Source organism: Alligator mississippiensis, chromosome 1 (assembly GCF_030867095.1).
Source record: "Alligator mississippiensis isolate rAllMis1 chromosome 1, rAllMis1, whole genome shotgun sequence".
NCBI lineage: Eukaryota > Metazoa > Chordata > Crocodylia > Alligatoridae > Alligator > Alligator mississippiensis.
In genome coordinates, this window is record NC_081824.1 from 124138471 (window position 1) to 124164995 (window position 26525).

The 26525-nt window shown below is 45.4% G+C and overlaps 1 protein-coding gene across 1 annotated transcript; it reads left to right on the top strand.

The window, feature by feature from the left end:
* Positions 1 to 275: 275 nt before the first annotated feature.
* Positions 276 to 26363, top strand: ZC2HC1B (zinc finger C2HC-type containing 1B). The gene is made up of 8 exons (XM_014605509.3): positions 276 to 361; positions 8570 to 8634; positions 11344 to 11463; positions 13666 to 13804; positions 17169 to 17299; positions 18585 to 18684; positions 21849 to 21937; positions 26183 to 26363. The coding sequence occupies exons 1-7, from the start codon at positions 325 to 327 to the stop codon at positions 21920 to 21922; spliced, it is 666 nt and encodes a 221-aa protein (XP_014460995.1). The 5' UTR covers positions 276 to 324; the 3' UTR covers positions 21923 to 21937; positions 26183 to 26363.
* Positions 26364 to 26525: the final 162 nt, after the last annotated feature.

Consider the following 26525-nt stretch of genomic DNA (forward strand, 5'->3'; position numbering starts at 1 on the left):
CTATTTTATTTTATTTTTTTAAATTGTTAATTTTTATCCACCCTGGGAAATAGCTAATCTTCTTATGGTAATGAGAAGGAAAAAAATCATGTAGGAAAAAAAACAATTTCAGACCTTGAGTCTTGTCCTCGCTGCCTTTCATGCGCATCACAGACTGGGGGAGTATGTGTGTATGTGTCATAATTGTTAATTATTTGGTTGATGATAACTGATGATTTGGCTGTTCACAAGTATGTGGACTTTGAGTAAAGATAGCTGACCACCCAGTGTCCATGTCTCCTAATGCAGTCCTGAAGAAGGAATCTGAAAAATCTGCATATTGAGATGAATCAAATGCCTGTGAAGGAATTAAGTGGAGCAAGTGAGTAATGTGCAGAGCCTACATTTTGAATGGCATAATTTTTTGGTTTACTAAACATGAAAATGAGTTAGAAACCATATAATGTGGGTCTGTGCAATTCTGATGTCTATCTATGATCTGTGGTTGAGCAGTATAAAGTCGTTGAATCAGACTTGTGAACAAGATGGAGACAAGGCCTCGACTTTACTTCAAATAATACAATATATGGTAGTGAAGAAAATTTTGTCTGTCCTTTGCACTCTTGTCAGCTTTAGATTCAGCTGTTTCCATCTCCCAAATGAATTGGGTCTACTTCAGGTTACTCAACATCTTGTACTTAACTTTTTCTTTTTTTAGTCCAAATCTCACTACTTGGACTGATGCTCTGGAAGCAGAATACCCATAGGACAAAAGATAGGTAGTTGAAAAATATTAAAAGACTAACAATTAGATGACAAAAGAGTTTTATAGCCAACAACTTCACTGCTAAGTCAAATTACCACAAACAGTTGAATAGTGTAGTGAACTTACCACATGCAAGTGAATATTATAGACCCTGGATTGTGCTTATTTCTACTCAGCTTTTCAACCCTGTTCTTTCCTTCCTTCAGAGGTGGAACAGCATGGTGTTGCACCTATAAGTCTTGTTTTTCCCTGAACAATAGAAATAATTTTGACCCCTTTTACAGGGAAACTTGAGCAATCTGCTTACAGTGGGCTTAGTGCAAAGAACATTACAAATCATTCTTATTTTATATATTATTTGGGAGCACTAGAGTTCATAGATTTCATAGACATTAGGGCTGGAAGGGACCTCGGAAGATCTTCGAGTCCAGCCCCCCCGCCCAAAGGGCAGGACGTCAGCTGGGGTCATAGGATCCCAGCAAGATAAGCATCCAGTTTCATCTTGAAGGTATTCAATGAAGGCGCTTGAACAACCTCCGGCGGCAGGCTGTTCCAGACCTTGGGGGCTCGGACAGTAAAGAAATTCTTCCTTATGTCCAGCCTGAAACGATCTTGTAGTAGTTTGTGACCATTCATCCTCGTCATCCCTTGGGGCGCTCTGGTGAACAAACATTCCCCCAGATACTGGTGATCACCCCTGATAAACTTGTAGGTGGCCATCAGATCACCCCTGAGCCTGTGCTTTTACAGGCTAAAGAGCCCCAGGGCTCTCAGCCTGTCATCGTAGGGTCTGCTTCCCTGACCCCTGATCATGCACGTGGCTCTTCTCTGGACTCTCTCAAGCTTCTCCACATCCTTTTTGAATTGTGGAGCCCAAAACTGGACGCAGTACTCCAGCTGCGGCCTCACTAAGGCCGAGTACAGGGGGAGAATGACGTCCCAGGATTTGCTTGAGAAGCATCTATGGATGCAAGCCAGCGTTTTGGTCGCTTTACTAGCCGCAGCATCGCATTGCAGGCTCATGTTCATCTTGTGGTCAATGATGACCCCCGAGTCTCTTTCTTCCATAGTGCTAACCAACATAGCACTGCCGAGCCTATAAGGATGCTGCGGGTTTTTCTTCCCACGGTGGAGAACCTTGCATTTATCGGCATTGAACACCATCAGATTTTCATCCGCCCACTGGCTGAGCCTGTCCAGGTCAGCCTGGATCACCCGCCTGTCTTCTGGCGTGGATGCTTTGCCCCAAAGTTTGGTGTCATCGGCGAACTTGGCCAGTCCGCTTCTGACTCCAGTGTCCACATCGTTAATGAAGATGTTGAACAGTATGGGTCCAAGGACAGAGCCCTGGGGGACCCCACTGGTCACAGGACACCACGATGAGTGACTTCCATCAATTACTACCCTCTGGGTCCGACCCCGGAGCCAATTTTCCAGCCAGTGGATTGTGGGGGACCCAAGGCGACAATTGGCCAGTTTCTCCAAGAGACGATCATGGGACACCAGATCGAAGGCTTTTTTGAAGTCAAGATATATGACATCAATCTCATCTCCCTTGTCCAGGTGATAGGTCACCTGGTCGTAGAAGGAAATGAGATTGGTCAAGCAAGACCTACCCGCAACAAACCCGTGCTGGCTATCCCTTAAGATGTTGGCGTCGGCCAGTCCATTAAGGATGGCCTCCTTAATAAACTTTTCTAAGATCTTCCCCGGGATAGAAGTCAGGCTGATGGGCCTATAGTTAGCCGGATCCACTTTCCTCCCTTTCTTGAAGATAGGCACCACGTTGGCCTTCTTCCAGTCTTCGGGCACTACACCAGAGCGCCAAGAGTTTTCAAAGATCCGCGCTAGAGGCTGGGCTATGATGCTCGCCAGCTCCTTGAGTACCCTGGGGTGAAGATTGTCAGGGCCGGCTGACTTGAAGGTATCCAGCTTCTCAAGATGTTCCTTCACAAAGTCAGCATTAATGGAGGGCAGGGGATCACCCTCACCCGGACTTCCCGGCCCTGTAGCAGGCACGGGCGTCCCATGGGGCTGATGAAAGACCGACGCAAAGTACCTATTTAATAAGTTGGCTTTTTCCTGGGCGTCAGTTGTCAGTTGCCCCATCTGGTTCAGCAGGGGTCCAACGTTGCCCCTGCTTTTCCTCCGGCTCCCCACATATCTGAAAAAGGACTTTTTATTGTCCTTGATGCTCAAAGCTAGCTGGAGTTCAGTTGCAGCCTTGGCTTTCCTGGTCTGCTCCCTACAGGACCGGACCAGTGCAGAATAATCCTCCTTGGAGGTGACTCCCATCCTCCATCCTTTGTAGGCCTTTCTTTTTAGCCTCAGGAGGTCTGCTAGGTCCCTGGAGAGCCAGGGGGGCTGCTGTGCCCTCTTGCTGCCTTTCCTCCGAGATGGAATAGACTTAGTTTGTGCATTGAGGATCGCTCCCTTGAGGAGCAACCACTCTTCTTGAACTCCCCTCTCCCTGCGGTCACAGTCCCTTAGGGCCTCACTGACAAGCCTCCTGAGCTTGTCAAAGTCGGCTTTCCTGAAGTCAAGGACTTGCGTGTTGCTGACCGACTTGCCAGCTTTTCGGCAGATGGTGAAGGTGATCAGCTCGTGGTCGCTGTCACCCAGCTTCCCATCGATCACTAGGTCGCCGACTAGGTCCTCCCCAGTAGCCAGCACCAGGTCGAGCAGCGCTTTGCCTCTCGTTGGCCCATAGACTTCTTGAGTCAGGTAGAGGTCATCCACGCACGAGAGGAAGCTCTGCGACCGCTCAGATTTTGCTGAGCGATCCTCCCACGAGATGTCTGGGTAATTGAAGTCACCCATGACAACCATGGTCCTGGAGCAAGCTGCCTCAGCCAGTTCCTGGGCAAACTCCTGGTCTAGCTCAGGACTTTGGGTGGGAGGTCTGTAATAGACTCCCACCATTGTGTCCCCTGTGCCGTGTTCCCCACAGATTTTAACCCAGAGGGTCTCCAGCCGTCCACCCTGGTCGCCAATATTGGCTTGCAGGGACGCGTAGCTTTCCTTAACATAGAGAGCTATACCCCCGCCCCTTTTCTCTACACGATCCCTCCTGTACAGGGTATAGCCATCTATCCCCGTGGTCCAGTCATGGGTGGAGTCCCACCAGGTCTCCGTGATCCCTATGACATCGTAATTGTTTGCACTGAGCAGGAGGATGAGCTCCTCCTGCTTATTCCCCAAGCTCCTGGCATTTGTGTACAGGCAGGCAAGCGCCCCCTGGGGGGCTCCTTCCTTGCCCACAGATTTTACCAGGGCTGGGGCGGGCTCCCTTGAGTGCCATGATCCGCTGGCTTTGCAAGATTTGCTCAGCGGGCCAGCAGTGAATTGAAAGCTTTTCAATTTATCCATTGAAATCAAAACACTTTGAAATTTGTTTTTCAATGAAATTGCATCAGGAGGAAAAACAAGTAGAAAGCAGACATGAAAATGTCCTATAAACCCTGACCTTTTCCAATAGCATTCTTGAGATGCACTAACCGGCACTTTCAAGTACTGCTGTTCAGTGCTCCTGAAAATGTCTTTGCTTCCTTTTGATGTAGTGAAGATAACTTACAAATTCTCCTCCTTGTCCTCAGATGATCGTACAGGTTTTATCATGCAAAGAAGTTCTAAGAATAATAGCAAGGCTACATCATGGGTAGTTTACTTACTTGGGTACATAGAACTAATCACACTTGGCTCCCAAAATGTCAGCTTTTATCTCTGTACATTTGATTTGGAACAGCATAATAAAACAGAGATTCATATGCAGGTCAGTTGTGCTCTAATATATATAAATTTGTAAGTTAGGGGGATTTGATATGTGGTGGTAGCTGATAGGACTAAATAAACTTAAGATAAATATTAATCTTCTGAAGAAAGAAAACTCACATTCTGTCACAAAAGAATGAAGAACTTATCACACTTGCACTGGTTGCAGAATGTCTCTTAGTGCCTGAAAACTGTAGGCAATCATATTCAAGTTAAATAGGTCCCTTTGCCATTAAGGATCCTGATTCTTTGTTGTTTACAAATGAAAGGATTGAAATAAACTGAGCCTCATCATGAACATCTAGTTTTTGATCCATCAAGCTGTAATCTCTGCAGAGAGACAGCATGGACACATTGTATTGCTTCTCTATACTGCTATTATGATGTCATTGAAGAACTGCATTGTCCTAAACCGGAGGTGTCCACCTGGCAGGCTGTGGGGCTTGTTGGTACAGATGCCAAAGCCTCTGTATGGGCATAGCTTCAGAGCCAAGGGGGTGAATACTGCCATCTAAACTGGAAACAGTGGAAAAGTGGGATAAGGAAAGGTGGCATTCATCTGGGTTACAGGCCTGTGCCAAAGCAGCAGCTCCCACAGCCACATTGACAAACCACTGCCCTGCTGCTAGAGGTGGGGCATCTGGCCCAAAGGACCAATTAAGTTGAACAGCCATATTCTACACCATGCTCTAACAGCATGGCCTTCAACTTTAAATATTAGTATGATTTTTCAACACTAATTGTTTTCAGAGCCTCAAAGATGCAATATGAAACTGTACAGAAGTTAGGAGATCCTTGTTTGAACAAGTGTGCTTCTGGCTTATACAAAATGTCACAGGTTATTGGGGAAATAATACATTCTGGCTACTAAAATACTGAGAAATTAAAAAATGATTGTCATATATGCAGCTTGCAGCAAATTCAACATCACTCATTTAAGCATGTTTCAGAGTCTAGGTCAAGAATTCCAAACCTGTATGGCCATGAGTTGACCAAAATGTTTTACCTTTATAGAAAAGAACATAACTGCCATTTACTGGTTCATGCCGTAGAGCCATGTTGTCCTGTATCCTGTGTCACAACGGCAGAGAGTGGATACTGAAAGGGGGAGGAGAACAGAATGACAAGGGTTTTTTTCCTTTGTTCTTCCTTTTGTAATCTTCAGCATTTAAGTTCTAGGAAGTTTTGAGTCAGAGGCTTTACCCTAAACTCCTCCCATGTTCAATAGCTACTGGGTCACCTTTTCTCCAAGAGTTGTTTTTTTTTCTTAATCTACCTAAATTGTCAGCTTCCACAACATCTTGTGGCAATGAGTTTCATACTTCAATATTATACTGTGTGAAAAATAACTTTCTTTTAGTTTTAAACTTACTGCCTACTCCATTTATTTTATGAGCCCTAGTTCTTGTATTGTGAGATAATAATAATCCCTGTTTACTTTCTCTTCACCATTTAGTATTTTGTAAATGCTTATCATATCCCCCCTCAAGCATGTCTTCTCTAAACTGAATAGACCTAGGTGCCTCTTTAGTCTCTCCTCATAGTGAAGCCCCCTCCCCCCCATACTACTAACCATCCTCGTTGCCCTTCTCTGTACCTTCTCTAGTTCTTGTCTCCTTTTTGAGGTGTGGGGACCAAAACTGGGCCCAGTATTCAGGTGTGGATGCACCATGGATTTATAAAAGGGCATAATGATTCTCGTTGTTTTGTTCCCAATTCACTTAATAATCCCTACCATTTTGTTTGCCTTTTTGATGGCTGATGAGTTCCGAGCTGAGGTTTTTAACAAACTGCCCACAATGACTCTTAGCTCTCTTCCCTGTGTAGTAACAGCTAACCCATCACAGTGGGTTCTGTCCACTGAATTCAGGGTCCCAACATAGATACAGTTTGGGTTATTTTTGCCAGTATGCATCACTTCATACTTATCTACATCTGCCATCTAATTGCTTATTTGTTGAAGCATGCCAGATCCTTCTATAGTTCCTTACAGTCCACTTTGGCCTTTACCACTTAGAATAATTTTGTGTTACTAGCTGAAACCTGCAAAACATTTGCGATGAAACTTGGGGTGACAGTGGGTGGGTCCTGCTCGGGGGACACCACTGCCATGGAGGGAAGCACCAGAGTCCCTGCAACTCAGGGGCTGTGTGACTGGCCAGCAGCTCGCTCCCTGGCCATGGGAGAGGTGGGCAGGCTCCCAGGAGAAAAAAAAAAGGATCAGGCCCCCCACTGCTTTTTTTTTTTTTCTTCCTTCGGCAGAACCTGCCCACTTCAAGGTGGGGGCCCTGGTACTTCATTGTAGCTCTGATTTACCTGCCTATCTGTTTGAAATGTCTCAGGATCTATAATAATAACATACTTATTCTGCCTGTTGGGAGCACTCTGGTTGGTTGTTTCAGTAAGCATTGTGAAGACTGCCAAGACAACCAATCAGAGTGCTCTGGACAGACAGTATGCCTATTATTATTATAGATTTGCAAATTTGGCCACCTTACTACTCTCCCCCTTTTCCAGATCACTTACGACTGTCATACAGCACTGGTCCCAATACAGATCCCTGGGGAACCCTGCTCTTTACTTTTTTCCATCTTGAAAAGTGACCACTTATACTCGCTCTGTTTTCCATCCTTAAACCAATTTCTAATCCATGAGTGGGCCTTCCCTGTAATCCCATGACTAAACTTTGAGAATTTTTATGAAGAATTAAAGTTTGTTAATTTAACTTCAGAAAAGTACTTAGTTTTAGGGGGTGTTCCTGTTTTCACTTTTAAAATATTTTCCATTTGAAAAGTCAGGTGAAGAGAGAGAGAATTACTTTCTCTAGACTTTCAGTTTTTCTCAGCTATTTCAGTTTTCCAGAGGAGGAGGCTGAGAAAATGAAAGCTTTCCCTCTATTTTCAAAGAACATTTTTCATTAACCAAAAATTAAAAATGTATTCTACTCACTTTTCACTGTTTCACTTTTACTGAGATGTCACAGGTATATCAGTGTGTGTTTTGTTGAACCGTTTATGGTGGTTGGTAATAACTAGTTGCTACTATTTAGTAGCAGTTTTGGTCAATTAAATCTGTTACAGTCCCATTCTTAGTGGTGGCATGGATAGTTTTCCACCTTCACAATTGGCATTTTTGTTGGTGGAGTCAGCAGAGATGCTGAGGATTTGAATTTGTTATGGGACCTGCATTTCCCTTTTACCTCTAGACTTGGTTAACGAAGACTGCATGCCAGATACTTGTCCTGTCTTCCCTACCTCTCAGGTTCTAGACCTGCCAGTCACACCACTTGCTAGCCAGTGATATAAGTGGTTTGTGATTAAGATGGAATAAGGTGTCTTTACTCACCGGCTGTCTTTCATCCGGATTTCATAATATGACCTGGCTACCCGCATCCCTACTACAGTAATCTGGGCATCAGTAGAGGGAAAGGTGAGTAGAGGCCAGATGAATAAAGGCACTGCAAGCACAGATAAAGAGCCCTTCCTACTAGGTGATGAGATAGGAGTCACAGGGATGGTGACAGGAATAAGCAGAGATAGCCACAGGTCAGAGGTATTCGCCAATACTGCAGAGGTATTGATAAGCAGAGATACTGGTTGACTGAGGAGAAATATGTAGGAACAATAATTTGCCCACAATTCAAAGTTAAAGTATTATATATGCTTATATAGTATTATTGTGGTGTCTAAGCATGCAGTTAATTAGTCCTCAGCTGAATGGTCAACCTGGACAGTTTTTCTTGTATGAAACCATAAAGTATCTGTAAGTACCTCTCAATTGTGGAAATGAGGAACCTCACACCATGCGTCAGTGAGAGAAACAGAAGAAATGCACTCTGGATATCTGCAAGGTTGGGGATTCACTCCATTATTGCGGTAAGTTCACAACGGTCTGTGGGGAGAGACATTCATCTCCTGATGATGCTTTTATAAAGAGCCCCTCTGCCAATAGAGCAGTTAGTTCCAGCAATCATAGATTTACTCTGAACATTGATTCCTTTGTGATCAAGAGATCCAGTGTGACTAATAGCTTGCTATTTTGAATTTTATACAGCTGCCGGAAGTCAAGTTTTGCTTCCTTGTGAAATCTGTGGAAGGCACTTTAAACAAGATGTTCTGGTAAAGCATATTAATTATACAGTGATATTTTCTAGTTGTGTAGAACCTGTCAGCCTGAAGGATCCCACAGGGTTTCATAAGGTGTGCGTATACATGTGCAATTAATGTGAAGCTATAAATTCTGGAGTTTACTGTCCTGGAGTTTATTGCTCCTGGGCATGCTGTTTGAATGTGTGTCCCAGACCAATAAACTCGGGAGCACTGAAACACCCTAGTGCCCCAGACAGGTGGGGTAAACTCTGCAGCAGGATAGTACTTGTATTTATAGTAGTTAAATTACAAGCACTATCCTGCTGCAGAGTAAATTTAGTTTACTCCCGCCTAATAGGGGCACAGGTGTAGATGCCAAGATGTTTTCTGCATAGCTAATTAGTCTGCTGCACAATTGACGTCTCATGTAGATGCACCCAAACTGTATACCTGTAGCACAACCTAAGAACAGCCATCCCTAAGATGTAGCACAGCAATCAACCAACATACTGTTTGTTGTTCACTACATAATAGCGAGCAACAGTAGCATAACTGAGTGTGTGGGGGGGTGGGGGAGAGGGGCAGGGTGATTAGGGCAGCAGCAGTCCTGGGCACTCTCTTGATAAGGGGATGGCAGAGGCACAAAAATAGTTGTGGCTGCAGTGGGAATTAATTGCATCAGCACCACTGCAGCTGGCTGAGACACAGAGCTGCCCTACTGTGTCTCTGGTGAGCAAGAATAATTTTGCCCAGAAATGCCAGGACAAGCCCTTTCTTTTCTGAAAAGTACCCTGAGGCTTTTTGTGTGTGTGTGTGGTGTGTGTGTGTGTGTATGCATTTAGCAGAAATGAGCTTTAGGGATGGGGAGAAGAGAAGTGGGTAAATGCAAGCAGATTAACTGCAGATGTTGAAAGAAGTAAAATGGTATGAAAAGTACTTTCATGACTGAGGTAGATTAGGGAATTAATCAGGTTTCATTAAAATTGGCTTAATCCCAAACACTGCACAATTCTTGGAAAGTGTCCTAATTAGGAAATGGAGTAATTGGCAGCTCTGTTTTCTTGCAGCTTTGCAACCTGTAAAAAAGCCCTCTACTGGTGCCCCTTTAAAGCTTTTCTGCAGTGAGCTTTTCCAGCAATAGCTTTCAAGTTCCCTGGGCAAAATAAACAACTGTGAGGTTACCATGACAGCGTAATGTGTATGAAAGGCATAATCCAAAACTTAGTCAAGTCGGTGAAAGACTCATTGCCTTCCCTGGACCCTGGATTAGAGCCTGAGCCTTGATGGACTAGGTCAGGAGTGGCCAAGCAGTGGCACAGATGTCGCAAATGGCAGGCAGCATCTGTGTGTGGTACATGGCACACTGGAGAGGGGACAGGTAGCACTGTGCAAATAAGGCAGTGAGCAGAAAGCTGAGCATCAGATCAGGCATGGAGCACTGGTGAAGCAAAAAGCTGAGCAGCAAATCAGGGGGATGGTGTGACACTTAGGGTGGGTACAGAGCTAATTTGTGGCATGCCTGCCAAAAACGTTGACCCCCACTGGACTAGGTCAATAAATTAAGACTAGAAATTAATGTGTGCCTCCCTTGGAAGAAGAGCCTTTGTGAATGCCTAATTTGACATGAGGTGCAATCCTGTCAAAAGTTAGGTGTCCTCAAGACTGATGTGGAAACCAGTTGTCCAGGAAGTCGGTTGCTGCACCTCTTGCGCAGAGAAGATCAGCCAAAGGATAGTTTCCAATTCCCACTGAACCAGAGCCTCGTTTCATGTGCTATTGGGAAAAGTTCAATGCAGCATGCTCTTAAAACATGAGGGGATGTTGAAAAATCTGTGGTAACTAAAGATACTTCTGAACTCCTCTGAAGAGGTGTTGAAATGTCTTCTCTCAATCCTGTAACAATTCATGATAGAAAAACAATGGGAAAGGGAAGGAAATAGGCAGCAAGCTGGAAGTAAAACAAGAAAATGGGAAGGAAATGTGAGAAACAAGGAAAAAGCAGATGGGGCCCAAACCCATAGACCTTATTCCTGTTGGCTGTCTCATTAAGGTCAGGAGGACTACTGATGTAAGTAATAGCTGCAGGTTGGGCTCTGCATACATGGAGGCTCACAAGTTTTCACACCAGCTTTCTCAAAGAAAGCCAGTTAGTGCTGCTGCTACGTCTATATGAGCCAACCACTGCACAGTCATTTAGTAATTGCATAACCAAATACTAAATGACTGCACCATAACTGGCCTTACTGTGCAGTAACATCCTGGCATGGTTGCCTAGTGACGTTTACTGCACAGTAGCTTGTTACTACGGTGCAGTAGCGTTACATCACGGTTTGTGCCTGGCAAAGCTACTGCACCAGTGGGAGCAATACTAGACATTGTACAGCTTCCAAATCTGTATGTCAGACTTTACAGCCCCTGTTGTAAAACCTTCTCCTTGGGTTCCCGTCTTGGTATGTCCCAAAGAAATTCCCTCTGCCTTTTTAGCTATGAGTGGAAGTCTGTCTTGTTCTAAAATGTAGTATTGTTAAACAGTTGGCACATCTCATCCTGATGGTGATAGGGTGAAGAGTGCAGTTTATTATCAGGAGAGAAAGGGAAAAGGGCCAATGGCTCCCATTCAGAATCCACATGTGCCTGTCTCGCCTCTGTTAATAATCTTGATGCTGTTAGAAGTAATTATACAGCCTTAGTCAAAGGCAGCATTAACTCCACAAGATGTTATTTTCCTTTGCATCCCAGATGAGGCATTCCCCAATATGCCAGAAAGTCTTCAGCAAGAAACGCAAGCCTTTCAATTCCTTGAAACAGAGACTGCAAGGAACTGAAATTACCACTGTGAAGAAACAGCCACAACCAAAGGTATTTCTGAGATCATAGCTAAGGCATTACTTTTGTTCTCATGAACATTGTCATTCACTCCAGGGGCAAACATATGGTGTCTTGTGCATTACTCTGTGATGTTTTCCTCTTTGGAAGTGCTGTCTCTGTGGCTGTGTATCTATCTGCCTTCTTTCCTTCCTGTCTCTGAATTTACCACCTGTGCAACAGCAAGGCCCCTGCCACATGTTACTTTCTTTAAGTACTTAATTGCATCTTGTTGTGACCTGGCCATACATTCAATCAATTAATGGCATTATGAAATGAGGAATAAGCCACAAAGCTATTCCACAAAAAATGTGCAATTATTTTGTGGCTGGTTCCTATCACACCATTAATTGACCATATGTGCCTGTGGCTGGGAACCTCGTCAGTTGATGGAATTTCCAGCTGCAGTGATGCACTATATACCCCCAAGGCTGGGAGCCCACAGCTGATCGGGGCTCCCAGCTTCAGGGGCGAACGTGTGGCATGGCAGGACGCATGATTGTATGGATTGCGGATCAACTCCCATTACACATTTACCTGCACATCTGGCAGGGACCTAAATATACTAGGTGTAGTGTATTGCATCCAGTAATCTGAGGCCTTTCTCAGTACTGAATCCAAAATCGTTCACAGCTTTTTGTACAGACCAAGGCCTCTATTCTTATAGGAGACGTTTCCTGTATGTATGTGTAATGTAAAATGCTATGCTAAAAGGAAAAGAATGTACAAGCTTTTGACAGCTCCACCAGAGTCTGCGACAGGAAGTGTAACTCAAGTAGTTAAGTATAATGGTAAGATACCAGTGTGCTGCAGAAATGCCCAAGGGTCAGCCCAACAGCCAACTGTAGTCTGGTTTAGAGACTTAAAGTGAAGCTATGAAGCAGAAGCAATAGTTATTTATTGAAAGAAGCCTTAAGGTTTCATTAGGACTCAGGCCGTGTTGGGCCTCTGGAGAGAGAGAGAGCGAACGAGTACATGTACACAGGTGTATAGATCATAGCTGTGTTGGTTTAAGGACATGGGCAGACAAGGTTCTTTGGGTAAATCTGATATCTTTTATTAGACGAACTCAAATAGATGGAAAAATTCTGCTTTGCAAGCTTTAGGGTACAAGTACCCTTCATCAGGCTGAGGAAGTCTTTGCAGTTGGTGTGTGCTCTTCCTGGCTGGAATGAATAGTAAAGAAGCCAGAGGCTGGTATGCATGTGACAGAGCCAGTTGGTGAAAATATAAATTGAGGCAGTCAATGGGTGAGGGAAGGAAGGGGGTGGGACAGGAAGGGGGAAGAGTAATGAATGTAGCTAGTAAATAGTAGAGAGGTACCTGGGGAGTCAGATATTAGGCAGGTTATAATGTGTTGTGAATCCAGTGTCTATATTGAGTCCATGATTTTTTGTATCCAATAGGCTGATGAAGTGAAGGTCATAGGATTGTCCGTGAAAGGTGTTTTGTAAGTTTCCTTTTTGAGAATTAGAACTGAGAGATTGGAGAGAGAGTGCTTTTCTTGTGAGAAATGTGCACCCTTTCCCCCGCGGTAATTGGGTATTCTTGTCTTTGATAGATGTTTGGTGCATGTACATTCTGTCATGCAATTGTTGTTTGGTTTCCCCTATAGATTTTCCATCTGGGCATTTGTTGCACTGGATGAGATGTTACATTGCTGGAGGTACAGGTGTAGGATGTACACACACACACACACACACACAGTCTCATACATGCCAATATCATGGCTTTGGCTGTATGAAGTTTGTGACTACTGATTTAGTAGCTGCCACAAACCGTGGCTGTGTTGGATGCACTTTCAAACTTTCACTGAAAGTTGGTTGGAGGAAGAAGCAAAAATCTACAAGAAATCAAGAGGGAAGGGGAGAGGAGTGGAAGCTGGAGAAAGATGGGTGGTTTGTTTCACCCAGTATAATCTAGAATTCTCTTCTTGAATGTCTTTGGGAAGGAGGGTCTGTTCTATTAAGTTTCTTGGAGCACTGGTTCATTTATGACGATGGAAGAAGAATGGCCAAATTGGCCTTCCCAAGCCTTGCTAAATGTGTCTTTGTTTGATTTTTTTTTTTTTTTTTTAAATAGTCTTCCTGTACCTTGAAATTCCATTTAAAGACTGAACATGCTTTCTGTATGATAGCTTTTATGTCTCAGAGTCTGGATACATTTGATTTTCATGCATATTTCTGTCTGTTACAGAATCAAGTGCAAAAGAAATCTAACTGGAGACAGCATCATGAGGACTTCATGAATGCTATTCAGTCAGCCAAGGAAGTCACAAAAGCCATGAAAGAGGGTCGCCCTCTTCCCCCACCGCCCCCTCCAAGCATCAATCCAGGTCTGTGGTCTCATGTTGCACTGATAGTGTACTCCTGTTTACTGAATGAGTGTGCTCCTATTTTTTCGTAGCTGTGCTCATTAATGTTAATTATATGGTTCCTTTCCTATGTGGTAAAGTTACTACACATTTTTTAAGGGGTACCTTTACCCTGGATTCAGAGATTTAATCTGTAGTACAGCTGTAAATCATTGAGATCTAATCTGTAGTACAGCTGTAAATCGTTCATCCTAAATCGTGTCCTGAATCTGCCCCCACAGATGAATGGTGAGGGGGAAGATGTAACAAGACTAATCCTATCAATAAACTTGAAACACCTCAATGTAGTAGCAGACAGAGTTCTGGGATGAGGGTCAGGATACCTGGACTCTCATACTGACTGCCACTGACTAACAAGGGTAACATTTTATTCTCCTGCCCTCAAAATTAGCTTATTGAGTTGTGCTCAGGCTTCTTGCTGACTTTCTGTGCTGGGGGAATCAAAATATCTGCATTCTCAGAGGTCAATAAGAGAAGTTTGGGTGCTCAACATCCATTCTTCTTTCTGTTTCTGTGCAAGACTGGGTAATTACTAGGGACCAACTTAATTCATGGTTTCAGGGATTTCACAGAAACCGCAAAATCCACTAAATAAAAAAACCCAAAACCCTTAATAAAAATAAAATGCTGACTCCAGTGGGAATCAGCAATCCTTGCTGCTGGGAGGAGAAGGTGCCAGGTGGTGGGGTGGCATGAAGGGACGCAGACAAGATGGTGGCTGTCCCTATATCCCTCCTTGCCCTGTCAGGGCCTCTCTACCAATCAGTGTGAAGGCTCAGGGCCACTGTCAAATGACCACAGAATTGGAACTTTACACTGTGGTAAACCTGTGAAAATTGGTAAGTCCCACCATGATTTAGGCAGATCCATAGTAATTACACTCTGTAAAGTTGTGGGGAAGAGGGAACTATAGATAAAATGCACTTATGTAAGTGCCAGTGACAATTATCATATTTACTCAAATCTAAGATGACCAAATTTAAGACAAGCCCCCAATAACTAGATTCTATATACAGAAAAATTATAATTCTTTTATAATTTTTTAGGTATAGAATCTAATTATTGGAGGGTTGTCTTAAATTTACCCACCTTCAACACTGTTACAGCAGGGAAAACAGTGACTGGGGGGATTCATAGTTTCATAGTAGCTAGGGTCAGGAGGGACCTGAACAGATCATCTAGTCTGGCCCCCTGCCCCAGGCAGGAATGAATGCTGGGTTCACAAGACCCCAGACAGGTGATCATCTAACCTCTTTTTGAATTTGCCCAAGGTAGGGGCAAGGACCACTTCCCTGGGAAGTTGGTTCCAGATTCTGGCCACCCTAACCGTAAAATATTGCCTCCTGATCTCTAACCTAAACCTATTCTCTATCAGCTTATGACCATTGTTCCTCGTCACCCCAAGTGGTGCTGGGGAGAATAGGGCTCTTCCTATTTGCTGATGGTCTCCCCTAATGAGTTTGTAGGCAGCCACCAGGTTCCCCCTCAGCTTCCTCTTGCTGAGGCTGAACAGGTTCAGGTCCCTCAGTCTTTCCTCATAGGGCCTGTCCTGCTGCCCTTCCTCCCCCCCCTCCCCCCCCCCCCCAAATGGGTGGCCCTCCTCTGAACTCTCTCCAGGCTGGCCACATCCTTTTTAAAGTGCGGTGCCCAGTACTGGATGCAGTAGTCCAACTGCAGCCTGGCCAATGTCGTATAGAGGGGGATTGGGTGGCTTTGGGGGGGTCAGATGCCCCTCCTTGCCCTCTATTCCCACCACTTCTTCCCTGCAGGCTTTTCTGACCCCCCAGCCCTGGCACCACACTATCCCCAGCTCCTCACAGCCTCTGCCCCTCCTGTCCCACTCCCCATGATCTCTGTCCCTTCCCCCAACTCCCCAGTCTCTGCCTTTACCGCCCCCCCTCCCGCAACCCCATATTGCCACATGCTGCTTGGGTTCTGTTCCCACCTGGAAGCACAGCCCCTGGCAGCCATGCAGCGGTGTTGGCACTGCTGACTGGGCAGGCAGGGGACAGTTTCCACATGCTCTGTGCCCAAGAGGGAACCCAGCCTGAGCTAGAGCCCAGCTGCCCCTGCCAGTACAGAGGGAGGGGACGGGAGGGAAGAGGAGAAGAAGCTTCTGAGGGCAAGTGGAAGGGAGCAGGAAGTTGCTACAGGTCTGACTCTTTCCTTAACTCAGGCTCTGGGCCAGAGTCAGAGCTGCAGCAACTGCCTACACAACGTCTCCCAGTTTGTATGCAAATTTAAGACATGGGGCTTCCCCCCATGCTGATTATGGGTGGAACCTCATCTTAGATTTGGGTAAATACAGTATCTGGGACTATCATGGGCACAGAACAGTGGCCATATGCTAAAGCTAATAGGATTACAAAGCTCCATAAAGTTAACTGCACAGATAACAGCCAGATCAGGACCTATAATAACAGTGACTGCAAATAAGCTGCATCATGTGTCATTTGCAATCCTGGCTTAACACATTCCACTGTGCTCCTTGATGTACCTTAAAGTGTTGAATCTGTGTGGCTTTTTAGGTAGCACTCCATGAAAGCTTAAAAGGCAATGTTGTGTTCGCTGAAATAGAAGAAGACAAGTATGTTAATGATACATTCTCATAAGCTCCCTTCCTTCCTAAGATAATATTTTTTGGGTCAATCACATGGCACATTTTTTGCTAAATATCATTTTTTCTGGAGTTTTATTCTATTTTAATTGGCAGGGGGTTAAGCCAAGGATAAGATAATCCTTCACCTTCAGGAGTTCCCAATAAAGAGACCTGTATTGTGTTTAAAAGTCTTTCCAAAAATAATAATAGTACTGAGGAGGTTATACTGAAGAAGATGAGTGTTGTTATCCCAGTTTTATAGATGGGAAAATTTGGGCACAAGGAAGTGAGCTCACTCACCACAAAGTCATTATTGGAGCTTGGACTGGAGTTGAACCCAGTCACCAAAGACCTGATGTTTTGGCCATTACACTGCATTACCTCCCAGAGTAGTGCAATTCTCTCCCAGTACTGTGTACAACATGCCCCAAAATATTATACATACCTTGCTTCTGAGAGGCAGAAAGAAAAAGATCTTTCCTTGTAGTAAATAACTGGGTAACAACAGCAAGGGAGCAGAGCCTATTCATTGTTCTGTTCCCTGTGGACTGCTGCAGATTTTACCCAGTAAGCGACAGAACCTGCTTATGCTAAATCTCTTGCATATAATGCACTCTCGCATCAATTTCCAGCAGCTAGTTTTTCAGGGAAAGAGTGTGGGTGTTATGTGAGAAAATATGGCGATTCACAAGCTGTTAACCAAACTTGTTCCTTTATTATGCTTAGACTATATTCAGTGTCCTTACTGCTCAAGAAGGTTTAATGAGGCTGCAGCAGGGAGACACATTAATTTCTGCAAAGAACAATCTACCCGACGTACCTTTTCACCAAGTACAAAAGCGGCCAAACCAGCCCTGGTAAGTAAATGCATTTGCCCTTGTGTTTTCTTGCAAATGAACTTGCCAAACAGTGGACTGAGATGTAGGGAGGGATGCCCCAACTCCATAAACTGCCTTAAGCCCCAGGGAAGCAGGTGAATTTACCATTTTCCCTGGTGAATTTACAAGTTTCCCATTGAACTTAAGAACAGAGGACTGGAAGGGGCCTCCTGGCCAATCAAGTCCAGTCTCCTGTGTTTGCAGGCAATTATTTACCTGAAGAATTCTCCAAATTGCCACTTCCAACCAACAAACCTAACCACAACAAACTGTACCCAGCACACCAAGAACCCTTTATAAGGGCTCTAAGTAAAAGCACTGGAGATGAGGCCACTGTTAGTGATCTGCCACTGTTCAACTGCAGGAAAGCAGCCAGTAACTGCTGAGAAGTTATAAATTGCTTGAAACAGGAGCCTGTCTGGCTTATAGAAAGTTGTAGAAAAGAATGGTAGCAAAATCTTGAAACAAAAATGGCTTCTCTGGGTTCTTCTATCAGCAGATTCCAGGAAAACAATTGTACAATACTGGAAACTATTCCTGCTTTCAAGTAGCACTCTCTGCCTTAGCAATGGGACTCAAACTGTGCTTTCAGAAGGCATCCCTAACTGCCTCTGTGGGCTGAGCTACTTGGGTAGTCCCCAGAAGAGCAGTGATCTGTGACTTTGAAGTTCACTCCTCTTTTTATTAAATTGTTTTAAAATGTTTTCTATATTTTTAATGGTTTATATAAAAATGTGAATTGTTCCTTTAAAAAAATAAAGAAGTGGTGGTAATTTTAACCTGAGGTTGTTTTAAACAGAAGAGTCAAATCTGTTCTTATTCCTACCAGTCCACTTGCTCTGATATGTTCAGAAAATTGAGGATAATAACTTTACTGCCAAAAAAGGCTTTAAAACCCTCATGGCTGAGATGGTGGTCAGACTGAGAGCACTCAGTCTTGTGTGTCACACATTCAGGGGTGTCAGTGAGCAGTGCCATAGAAGGTGAAGTTCCGTGATGTAACAATGAGGTACCTGCTCTTTTGAGGGTTTGACTGTCTAACACTGGGTGAGTGAAATAGTTCTTTGGGTAAGGAACAAACACTCAGGGACTTCTACCCCAGCCCTGACAGGTGCTTAGGGGATCTGAAAGGGGGTTAGGAGACCTGGTTGCTGTCAGATTCTACAAAACATCTGCTGGAGCTGAGTTCTTGTGGCTTGTGCTTCTTCGTATGCCATGAAACTGTGCTAACTGCCTGTGTGAATGCGGCATATTCTCTTATTAGGGCAAACAACAAAAGAGAGAACCAGCTTTAACAACTGCTGTGGACTCACTGCTTCAGAACAAAGTACAAGAAGCTGCCAATGCAAATCAGTTGAGGGCAGGTAAGAGCAGAAAGCACAACAAAGAATGAGCCTGGATTGAGTGAATGTTCTCAAACATCAGTGGCCAAGTTCATTGATACTCTAAAACAGGGGTCGGCAACCCCTGGCACATGTGCTGAGCATGGCATGCGAGGCCATTTTGCTTGGCACGCCGTGGCCAGCCCCGGCTCCGGGAAGCTGCTGCCAGTGACGGAGCCTGGGCTGCTCCGAGCAGGGCTTGCAGCATCCCAGCTGCCTGCTGGGAGCAGCCTGGGCTCCTGGCTGGTAGCAGCTCCCCAGAGCCGGGGTTGGCTGCAGCCAGGAGGCTCCAAACAGCTGTGCCAGGCTCCGGAACCAGCTCTGCATCGGCGCATGCAGGCATGCCTCGGAGCAGGCAGTGGGGGCGGGGCCTGAGGTAGTGCAGCCCCGGTCTCTCCCCTGCTCCCGGCACAGAGGTGATGAACCCAGCGCAGCTGTTCGGAGCCAGCCCGCTGCCCAGAGCCCGGGCACAGCTGTTTGGAGCCTCCCGGCTGCAGCTGGCCCCGGCTCTGGGGAGTTGCTGCCAGCCGGGATCCCGGGCTGCTCCCAGCAGGCAGCTGGGACACTGCAAGCCCTGCTGGAAGCAGCCCAGGCTCCAGCAGCTACCCAGAGCCGGGGTAGCTGCTAACAGCCACAGAGCCCAGGGTGGGGGGAAAAGGGCGGTAGGGCTGGGGGGCCAGGGGCTTTGGGTACGGGGCAGTAGGGCTAGGGGGCAGAGGCTCTGGGTGGGGGGCAGAGGATTTGAGTGGGGGGCAAGGGGCACAAGTCAGGGCATCCTGCAATGTACCCCTTGCCCTCATTTTGTTTTTCTGCCATGCCAGCACTCCGGCACCTTCTGAGATAGGCATTATGGTATTTTTCGGCACTCCGGCCAAAAAACGTTGCCTACCCCTGCTCTCGAACCTGGTAATGGCTTCAGGTACTAGAGCAGGGATCAGCAACATTTTTGGGTCGAATGCCAAAAAACCCCAGAATCTGGACTTGGAAGATGTTGGTGTGCCAGGGGCTGCACCTTGTTGTTGTTGCAATGCAACCCCAGCCCTTTCCCTGCCATGTGCCCTGCGGCACATGTAGCCATTACCACCACAGAATTTGAGCTGCTCACAGTCAGCAGTGAACAAGCTGCAAACAGCTACATCAGGGACTGGAGCTCTGGCACGGCTGCACACATGTCTCAGGGCCATGGAAGAGAAGGGTCTGGGGTTGTGCTGCCTCAGACCGCTTCCCTGCCATGCACCCTTGGGAGTTGATCTAATCAAAACACCCACAGCATCTTGTGTATTCAGCATCCCATGCTCCAAAATTGTGGCAGGGTGCTTTAACTAAAGCTCATTTGATGAGCTTTAGTTAAAGTGCCCCCATAGCCATTTTGAAATGCAGGGACACTGAATACACATGACATCAAAGCTGCTGAAGCATTCTAATTAGAACGCTCCAGCAGACTCAGTTAATTAGAACGCGTTAGAGCAGGTGTCCCGCATGTGTACAGATACCCACAGAGACTAAGAACCATGCTACTTTTGCGACAATAGTGGTATGGAAGGTGAGAAACCTACTTTTGGTCAAGGGACTAGCTTCCACCAGAAGAAAATGTTTGAAGATGGCAATTTATGAATTGAAATACTATGTGGATCAAGACGTACATAAGATGGGAAAAGAGAAGGCAGGAAGAGATGGAGGAAAGAAAAATGGTAGTGTTTCTTCCAAAATGGACAAAGGGGCAGAGTGAAAATTGTTGTGCTTCCTGGGCTGGGGGTGGGCTTATGAGAGGGCAGTGTGTTAATGGTGAGAAGGGGTGTATAAAGAACAGGGTATTGTTGTAGGGGAGGTTGTCAAGTTTTGTGTTAATATAGTTTCTTTTAATTGTTTTGTAATAATAATAATAAAAATAAAGGTTCCCATGAGCTTGTTTGCCCAATATGGGCCATGTGTTTTATCGTCATGCTCAGCGTTGGCTGCATTTAATCAGCTTCACAGTTGATTTCCATTACTGAATGCATGCTGGTTTTGGCAGCAGTTAAACGATAGCCAATGTATGTAACGAGGTTTCCTGGTATGTAAATGTAAAATGAAGGGCCTTTTTTCCGCATGCTGATTGGAGAAACAAACCTCATCTTGTATTTGAGTAAATACGAGATTTTCTTCAAAAAACAGATTGGGAATAAAAACAAGATATGGTTAGCAAGAATGATAAGAAGAGCATTATACCACTATTCCTTTTCTCTGTATTAAACTGATTAATTTGTAGCTGGCAGCAATTTGCAATTTGATGGATCAAACCACTTTCTGTTGGCAAATGTTAATGTGAAATAAAATGGATCTGGGTAAGCAGAAGATGTTAGCAGTTATATGTGCTTTGAAGCTGTGGGGCAGAAATTAGATTAAATCCAGGAGTGCGTGGGGGGGCTCCCGCCACTGGGTGCAGCCCGGCGGAGAACCCAGGGCCCATGCCCCCCCTCCCCTCCCCTCCCCACCCCACCCCACCCGTGCTCTGGGATTGACCTGTCAATCAGGATTGATGGGTTGGTGACCACTGGTTTAGGCCATGCTTAACACAATCCAATCTGTGGATTTCTTGTTCTGCAATTTCCAGTACCTCTTAGCTGACAACGCTTTAAAAATGAACTTGAATGTAAGCCCTCTATTTACGAAAGCTTGTGCTATACATCCTTGATGTAGTAAGTCTGTAAAGACACAAGTTTACTGTATTTTCCATCCATTGTTGAGTTTGATAAATTTCTTCCTTTATTTTTTGACTCAAGACAAACTTAGCAATGCAGACTACATTTCTAAAGCTGTTCTCTTTAATACCTTACAGGGTGTGACAAAGTTTGTCTTGGGTATTCAGTTACAGTTAATCATGGCAATGCTGTATAGGCAGGAGGCAGAGTAGAGTTGCACCTTATAGATTAAAAAAAAATAATTTAAGAAAAAGTTAACGTAATAACTATTTGCAGTATAACAAAACCAGAATGATATATATATATATATATATATATATATATATATAGCTCAGTATAGTGATCTCTGCATCTCAATAGATTGATGAATACCTGTGTGTTTATATATATTTTGAAATTACTCAGTTTATATAAGAACTATTGATGTGTACAGCACTGGGTTTTCTTTTCTTTTTTTCTTTAAAGGAGCTATTGTGGAGCCTTCTGCTGGAATTCCACAGAAAACCAAAAAAATGAGTACATCCTCTGGAAAAAACTAGTCCAGCAGATTTAGGGTAAGAAATACTATTTACTTGAACAGTATAAGAAGATTAAATAGCTTGCCAGATTTCCTAGCTTTGGTATCCATATGGTGTATACCCAATATAGGAAATAACTGAGAGAGAGAATTTCAGAGTCCAAAAGAAGGCTGTGTTTACTAAAGAACTTGAGCTTTGTCAAGTGTTGGGTTGTTAGGAAACTTTTCACTGTAAATTGCTAGTGTTTTCTGCCTGTGTCTTCAGATAACGAAACAAAAGCTTTGAGTGGTATGAATCATCTTATAGTCTTTAAAGGAATATTCCCTCTGAAATTTCACAGAAACCTCCAGTTTATGTTTGCCCAGGGGGTCATGTGAAAGAGCATTCAATGTAAATAAAATTGGAAGTAATAAGTTTACACTAAGTTGAATGTCATATATAATATAAACGTCCTTAATACAGAGATTTAGGGATAGAGTTATTAAACAAAAGTGCCTGAGTGAGGGACCTAAAGGATCTCCAAAAAGGGGGAGGGTATGAGTGCACAACGAAGAATCTCAAGTAGGGAACAAAACCTTCCACTTTCAATGGGAAATTAGTAGAGTAATTTTTATAACAAGACGGGGCAACACAATCAGTTTGATTTCAAACTATTAAAGGGGGTCAGTGGGTGGGTGGATGTGTGTGCGTGCACACTGGTAATTTCTACCCCAGGCCTAAGTGACAAAAATTACCATATTTACCTGAATTTAAGTGACAGCCCTTCAATATTTAGATGCTATACATAGAAAATTTATGAGTTTATCATAATTTTCCATGTATAAAATTTAATTATTGGAAAGTTATCTTAAGTTTGTCGCCTCCACTGCTGCAGTGGGGAAGGCTGTGGTGGGGAGGCAGGCACTGGGGGAGACAGTAGAGGGGCAGAATGAGGGGGAAAATGGGGGATAGTAGGTGGGCAGGAGATTCATAGATTCATAGATGTTAGGGTCGGAAGGGACCTCAATAGATCATCAAGTCCGACCCCCTGCATAAGCAGGAAAGAGTGCTGGGTCTAGATGACCCCAGCTAGATACTCGTCTAACCTCCTCTTGAAGACCCCCAGGGTAGGGGAGAGCACCACCTCCCTTGGGAGCCCGTTCCAGACCTTGGCCACTCGAACTGTGAAGAAGTTCTTCCTAATGTCCAATCTAAATCTGCTCTCTGCTAGCTTGTGGCCATTGTTTCTTGTAACCCCCGGGGGCGTCTTGGTGAATAAATCCTCACCAATTCCCTTCTGTGCCCCCGTGATGAACTTATAGGCAGCCACAAGGTCGCCTCTCAACCTTCTCTTGCGGAGGCTGAAAAGGTCCAGGTTCTCTAGTCTCTCCTCGTAGGGCTTGGTCTGCAGGCCCTTGACCATACGAGTTGCCCTTCTCTGGACCCTCTCCAGGTTATCCGCATCCTTCCTGAAGTGTGGCGCCCAGAATTGCACGCAGTACTCCAACTGCGGTCTGACCAGCGCCCTATAGAGGGGAAGTATCACCTCCCTGGACCTATTCGTCATGCATCTGCTGATGCACGATAAAGTGCCATTGGCTTTTCTGATGGCTTCGTCACACTGCCGGCTCATGTTCATCTTGGAGTCCACTAGGACTCCAAGATCCCTTTCCACCTCTGTGCCACCCAGCAGGTCATTCCCTAGGCTGTAGGTGTGCTGGACATTTTTCCTCCCTAGGTGCAGCACTTTGCATTTCTCCTTGTTGAACTGCATCCTGTTGTTTTCTGCCCACTTGTCCAACCTATCCAGGTCTGCCTGCAGCTGTTCCCTGCCCTCCAGCGTGTCCACTTCTCCCCATAGCTTTGTGTCATCTGCAAACTTGGACAGAGTACATTTGACTCCCTCGTCCAAGTCGCTGATGAAGACATTAAAGAGTATCGGTCCAAGGACCGAACCCTGCGGGACCCCACTGCCCACACCCTTCCAGGTTGAGACCGACCCATCTACCACAACTCTTTGGGTGCGACCCTCTAGCCAATTCGCCACCCACCGGACTGTGCAGTCATCCACGTCACAGCCTCTTAGCTTGTTCACCAGTATGGGGTGGGATACCGTATCGAAGGCCTTCCTGAAGTCTAAGTATACGACATCCACCCCTCCTCCTGTGTCCAGGCGTTTCGTAACCTGGTCATAGAAAGAGACTAGGTTGGTCAGGCACGATCTGCCCGCCACAAACCCATGCTGGTTTCCCCTCAGCATAATTTGCCCTGCCGGGCTCTCACAAATGTGAGCCTTGATAATTTTTTCAAAGACTTTACCAAGGATGGAGGTGAGACTGACTGGCCTATAGTTGCCCGGGTCCTCCTTCCTCCCCTTCTTGAAAATGAGGACCACGTTAGCCCTTTTCCAGTCTTCTGGGACTTGGCCCGTGCGCCACGAGCGTTCAAATATTCCCGTCAGTGGCTCTGCAATGATGTCGGCCAGTGCCTTCAGCACCCTCGGATGGAGCCCATCCGGGCCTGCCAACTTAAAGGCATCCAGTTCTTCCAAGTGACTCTGCACCACCTCAGGATCTACGTATGGAAGTCTGGCGCCTTGCTGCTGCCTCTCTACCACCCCAGTGAGAGACTTGTCGTGCCCCTCACTTAGGAACACTGAGGCAAAGAACTCGTTGAGGAGTTCAGCCTTGTCCCACTGTCTGTCACCAATTGTTTCTGCCCATTTAGCAGGGGTCCTATTCCTCCCTGGGCCTTCCTTTTACTCCCAATATATCTAAAAAACAATTTCTTGTTGTCTTTTACTTGGGTTGCCATCCTCAGCTCCATGGTAGCTTTGGCCCGCCTAACTGCCTCCCTACAAGCACGAGCAGAGGAGGTATATTCATCTTTAGTGATCTCCCCTGTTTCCACTTTTTACGTGCTCCCCTTTTGGCCCTTAGGCTGACCTGGATTTCTCTGGTCAGCCATGGAAGCCTCCTGGCCCCTTTCCCTCTTTTGCCTCGCTCGGGGATCGTCTTGCTTTGTGCCCGAAGGATCGTTTCCTTTAGGCACAGCCACCCTTCTTGGGCTCCCATCCCATCAAAACTCCTACTCTGCAGTGCTTCCTTGACGAATCGCCCGAGTGCATTGAGATCAGCTTTCCTAAAGTCTAGCACTTTCACCCTACTAGTTACCTTACCCACTCGCCGTCTTAGGTTGAATTCTATTATAAGGTGATCACTGTCCCCCAAATGGCTACCGATCTGGAGGTCCCCTACCATGTCATCTCCCGTTGCCAATACCAGATCCAGTATGGCATTCCCCCTAGTGGGACCATGCACCTCCTGTGTCAGGTGGAGGTCCTGTACACAGGTTAGAAACCTGCGTGAGCGATGGGACCTTGCTGTCTGCGTCTCCCAGCAGATGTCCAGGTAGTTTAGGTCCCCCATGACTACCGCCTCTTTAGCTTTTATGGTCTCCGAGAGTTGCCCACATCCTGGAGGTGGGAAGGCAGTAGCGAAACAGGTGGGGGGGGAGGCAGTTGGGGGGGGGGTCAAGCAGCTTGATCCCTGCACCTTGCCCCTCACCCACATTTTGCCCCCTGCCACCTGTCCATCCCACAACTTGCCCCCCCCTTGTGCCTGGCCCCCCCTTTAGCCTCAGACCCCCTGCCTACCCCTCCTACTTAACTCCCCCATCACCTCTGTCCCCTGACTTGCCTCCCCTCCTACCCTGCCACTTCCCTTTGTTCCAACACCAGCAGGCTCCATCCCCGCTTCAGCCCAGGGCACCGAGCATGTGCTTGCTCTGGCCCCAGCCCAGCTCAGTACGAGCAGCAGCGGCAGCGGCATTGCTGTGTCAGCTCCAGTCCCAGCTCTGGGGCCCAGATGGAGGTGCTGCCTTCAGCACTGCTACCAGACTGGAAGATGGGGAGAAGAAGCGAGTCAGGGCAGAAGCTGGAGCTGCAACAGCTGCTTGTCCCCCTACCTTATACTCAATTCCAAGATGAGCTTTTTTCCCTTGTGTTAAATGGGGGGGATTTACTTTGTCTTGGAATCGAGTAAATTGAAGCACAATTCACAAGCCTTAAAGCAATCAGTTAAAGTAGAAAAATGTTTTGTTTTTTTTTAATTGACACTGTAGTTAAGGTTTTTAACATTTTCATGTGGTTCATAGGTGGTTTCTAAGAGAGCAGTCATTCTGGTAAAACATTAATATGATTTCACTTTGTTTAAACTTTATTTTATTAGGAAGAAAAAAGTAATTTTACAAAATATTTGTTCTACTACAAGGCATAGGTAAATGTCACTTTACTGTTTCCAGGCAGCCGATGCAGAGCAGAAAGTAAAGTGGTAGGTCACCAAGGACTTGGTATGGCTTTACTTCTATAACATCACTCCTGAAGATCCTAGGAAGCTGTTCCATCTGTATTCCAAGCATTGCAGAGCTTAAGACATGGAAGAAGCCTGTGTGATAACAATGACAATAAAATAAGCAAAACACATTTCATGACCTGCTCAATCCCTTGTCCAGCCCCCTTGGGGTATACATTTTTTACTGTGTCCTTTTGAAGCATAATTGATTTTTTTTTTCCTTTCCAAATGATTTACCTTTTATGACTGGCTAAAGGAGGCTACTTTTAAGATAATTTAAAATCATTTTTTTG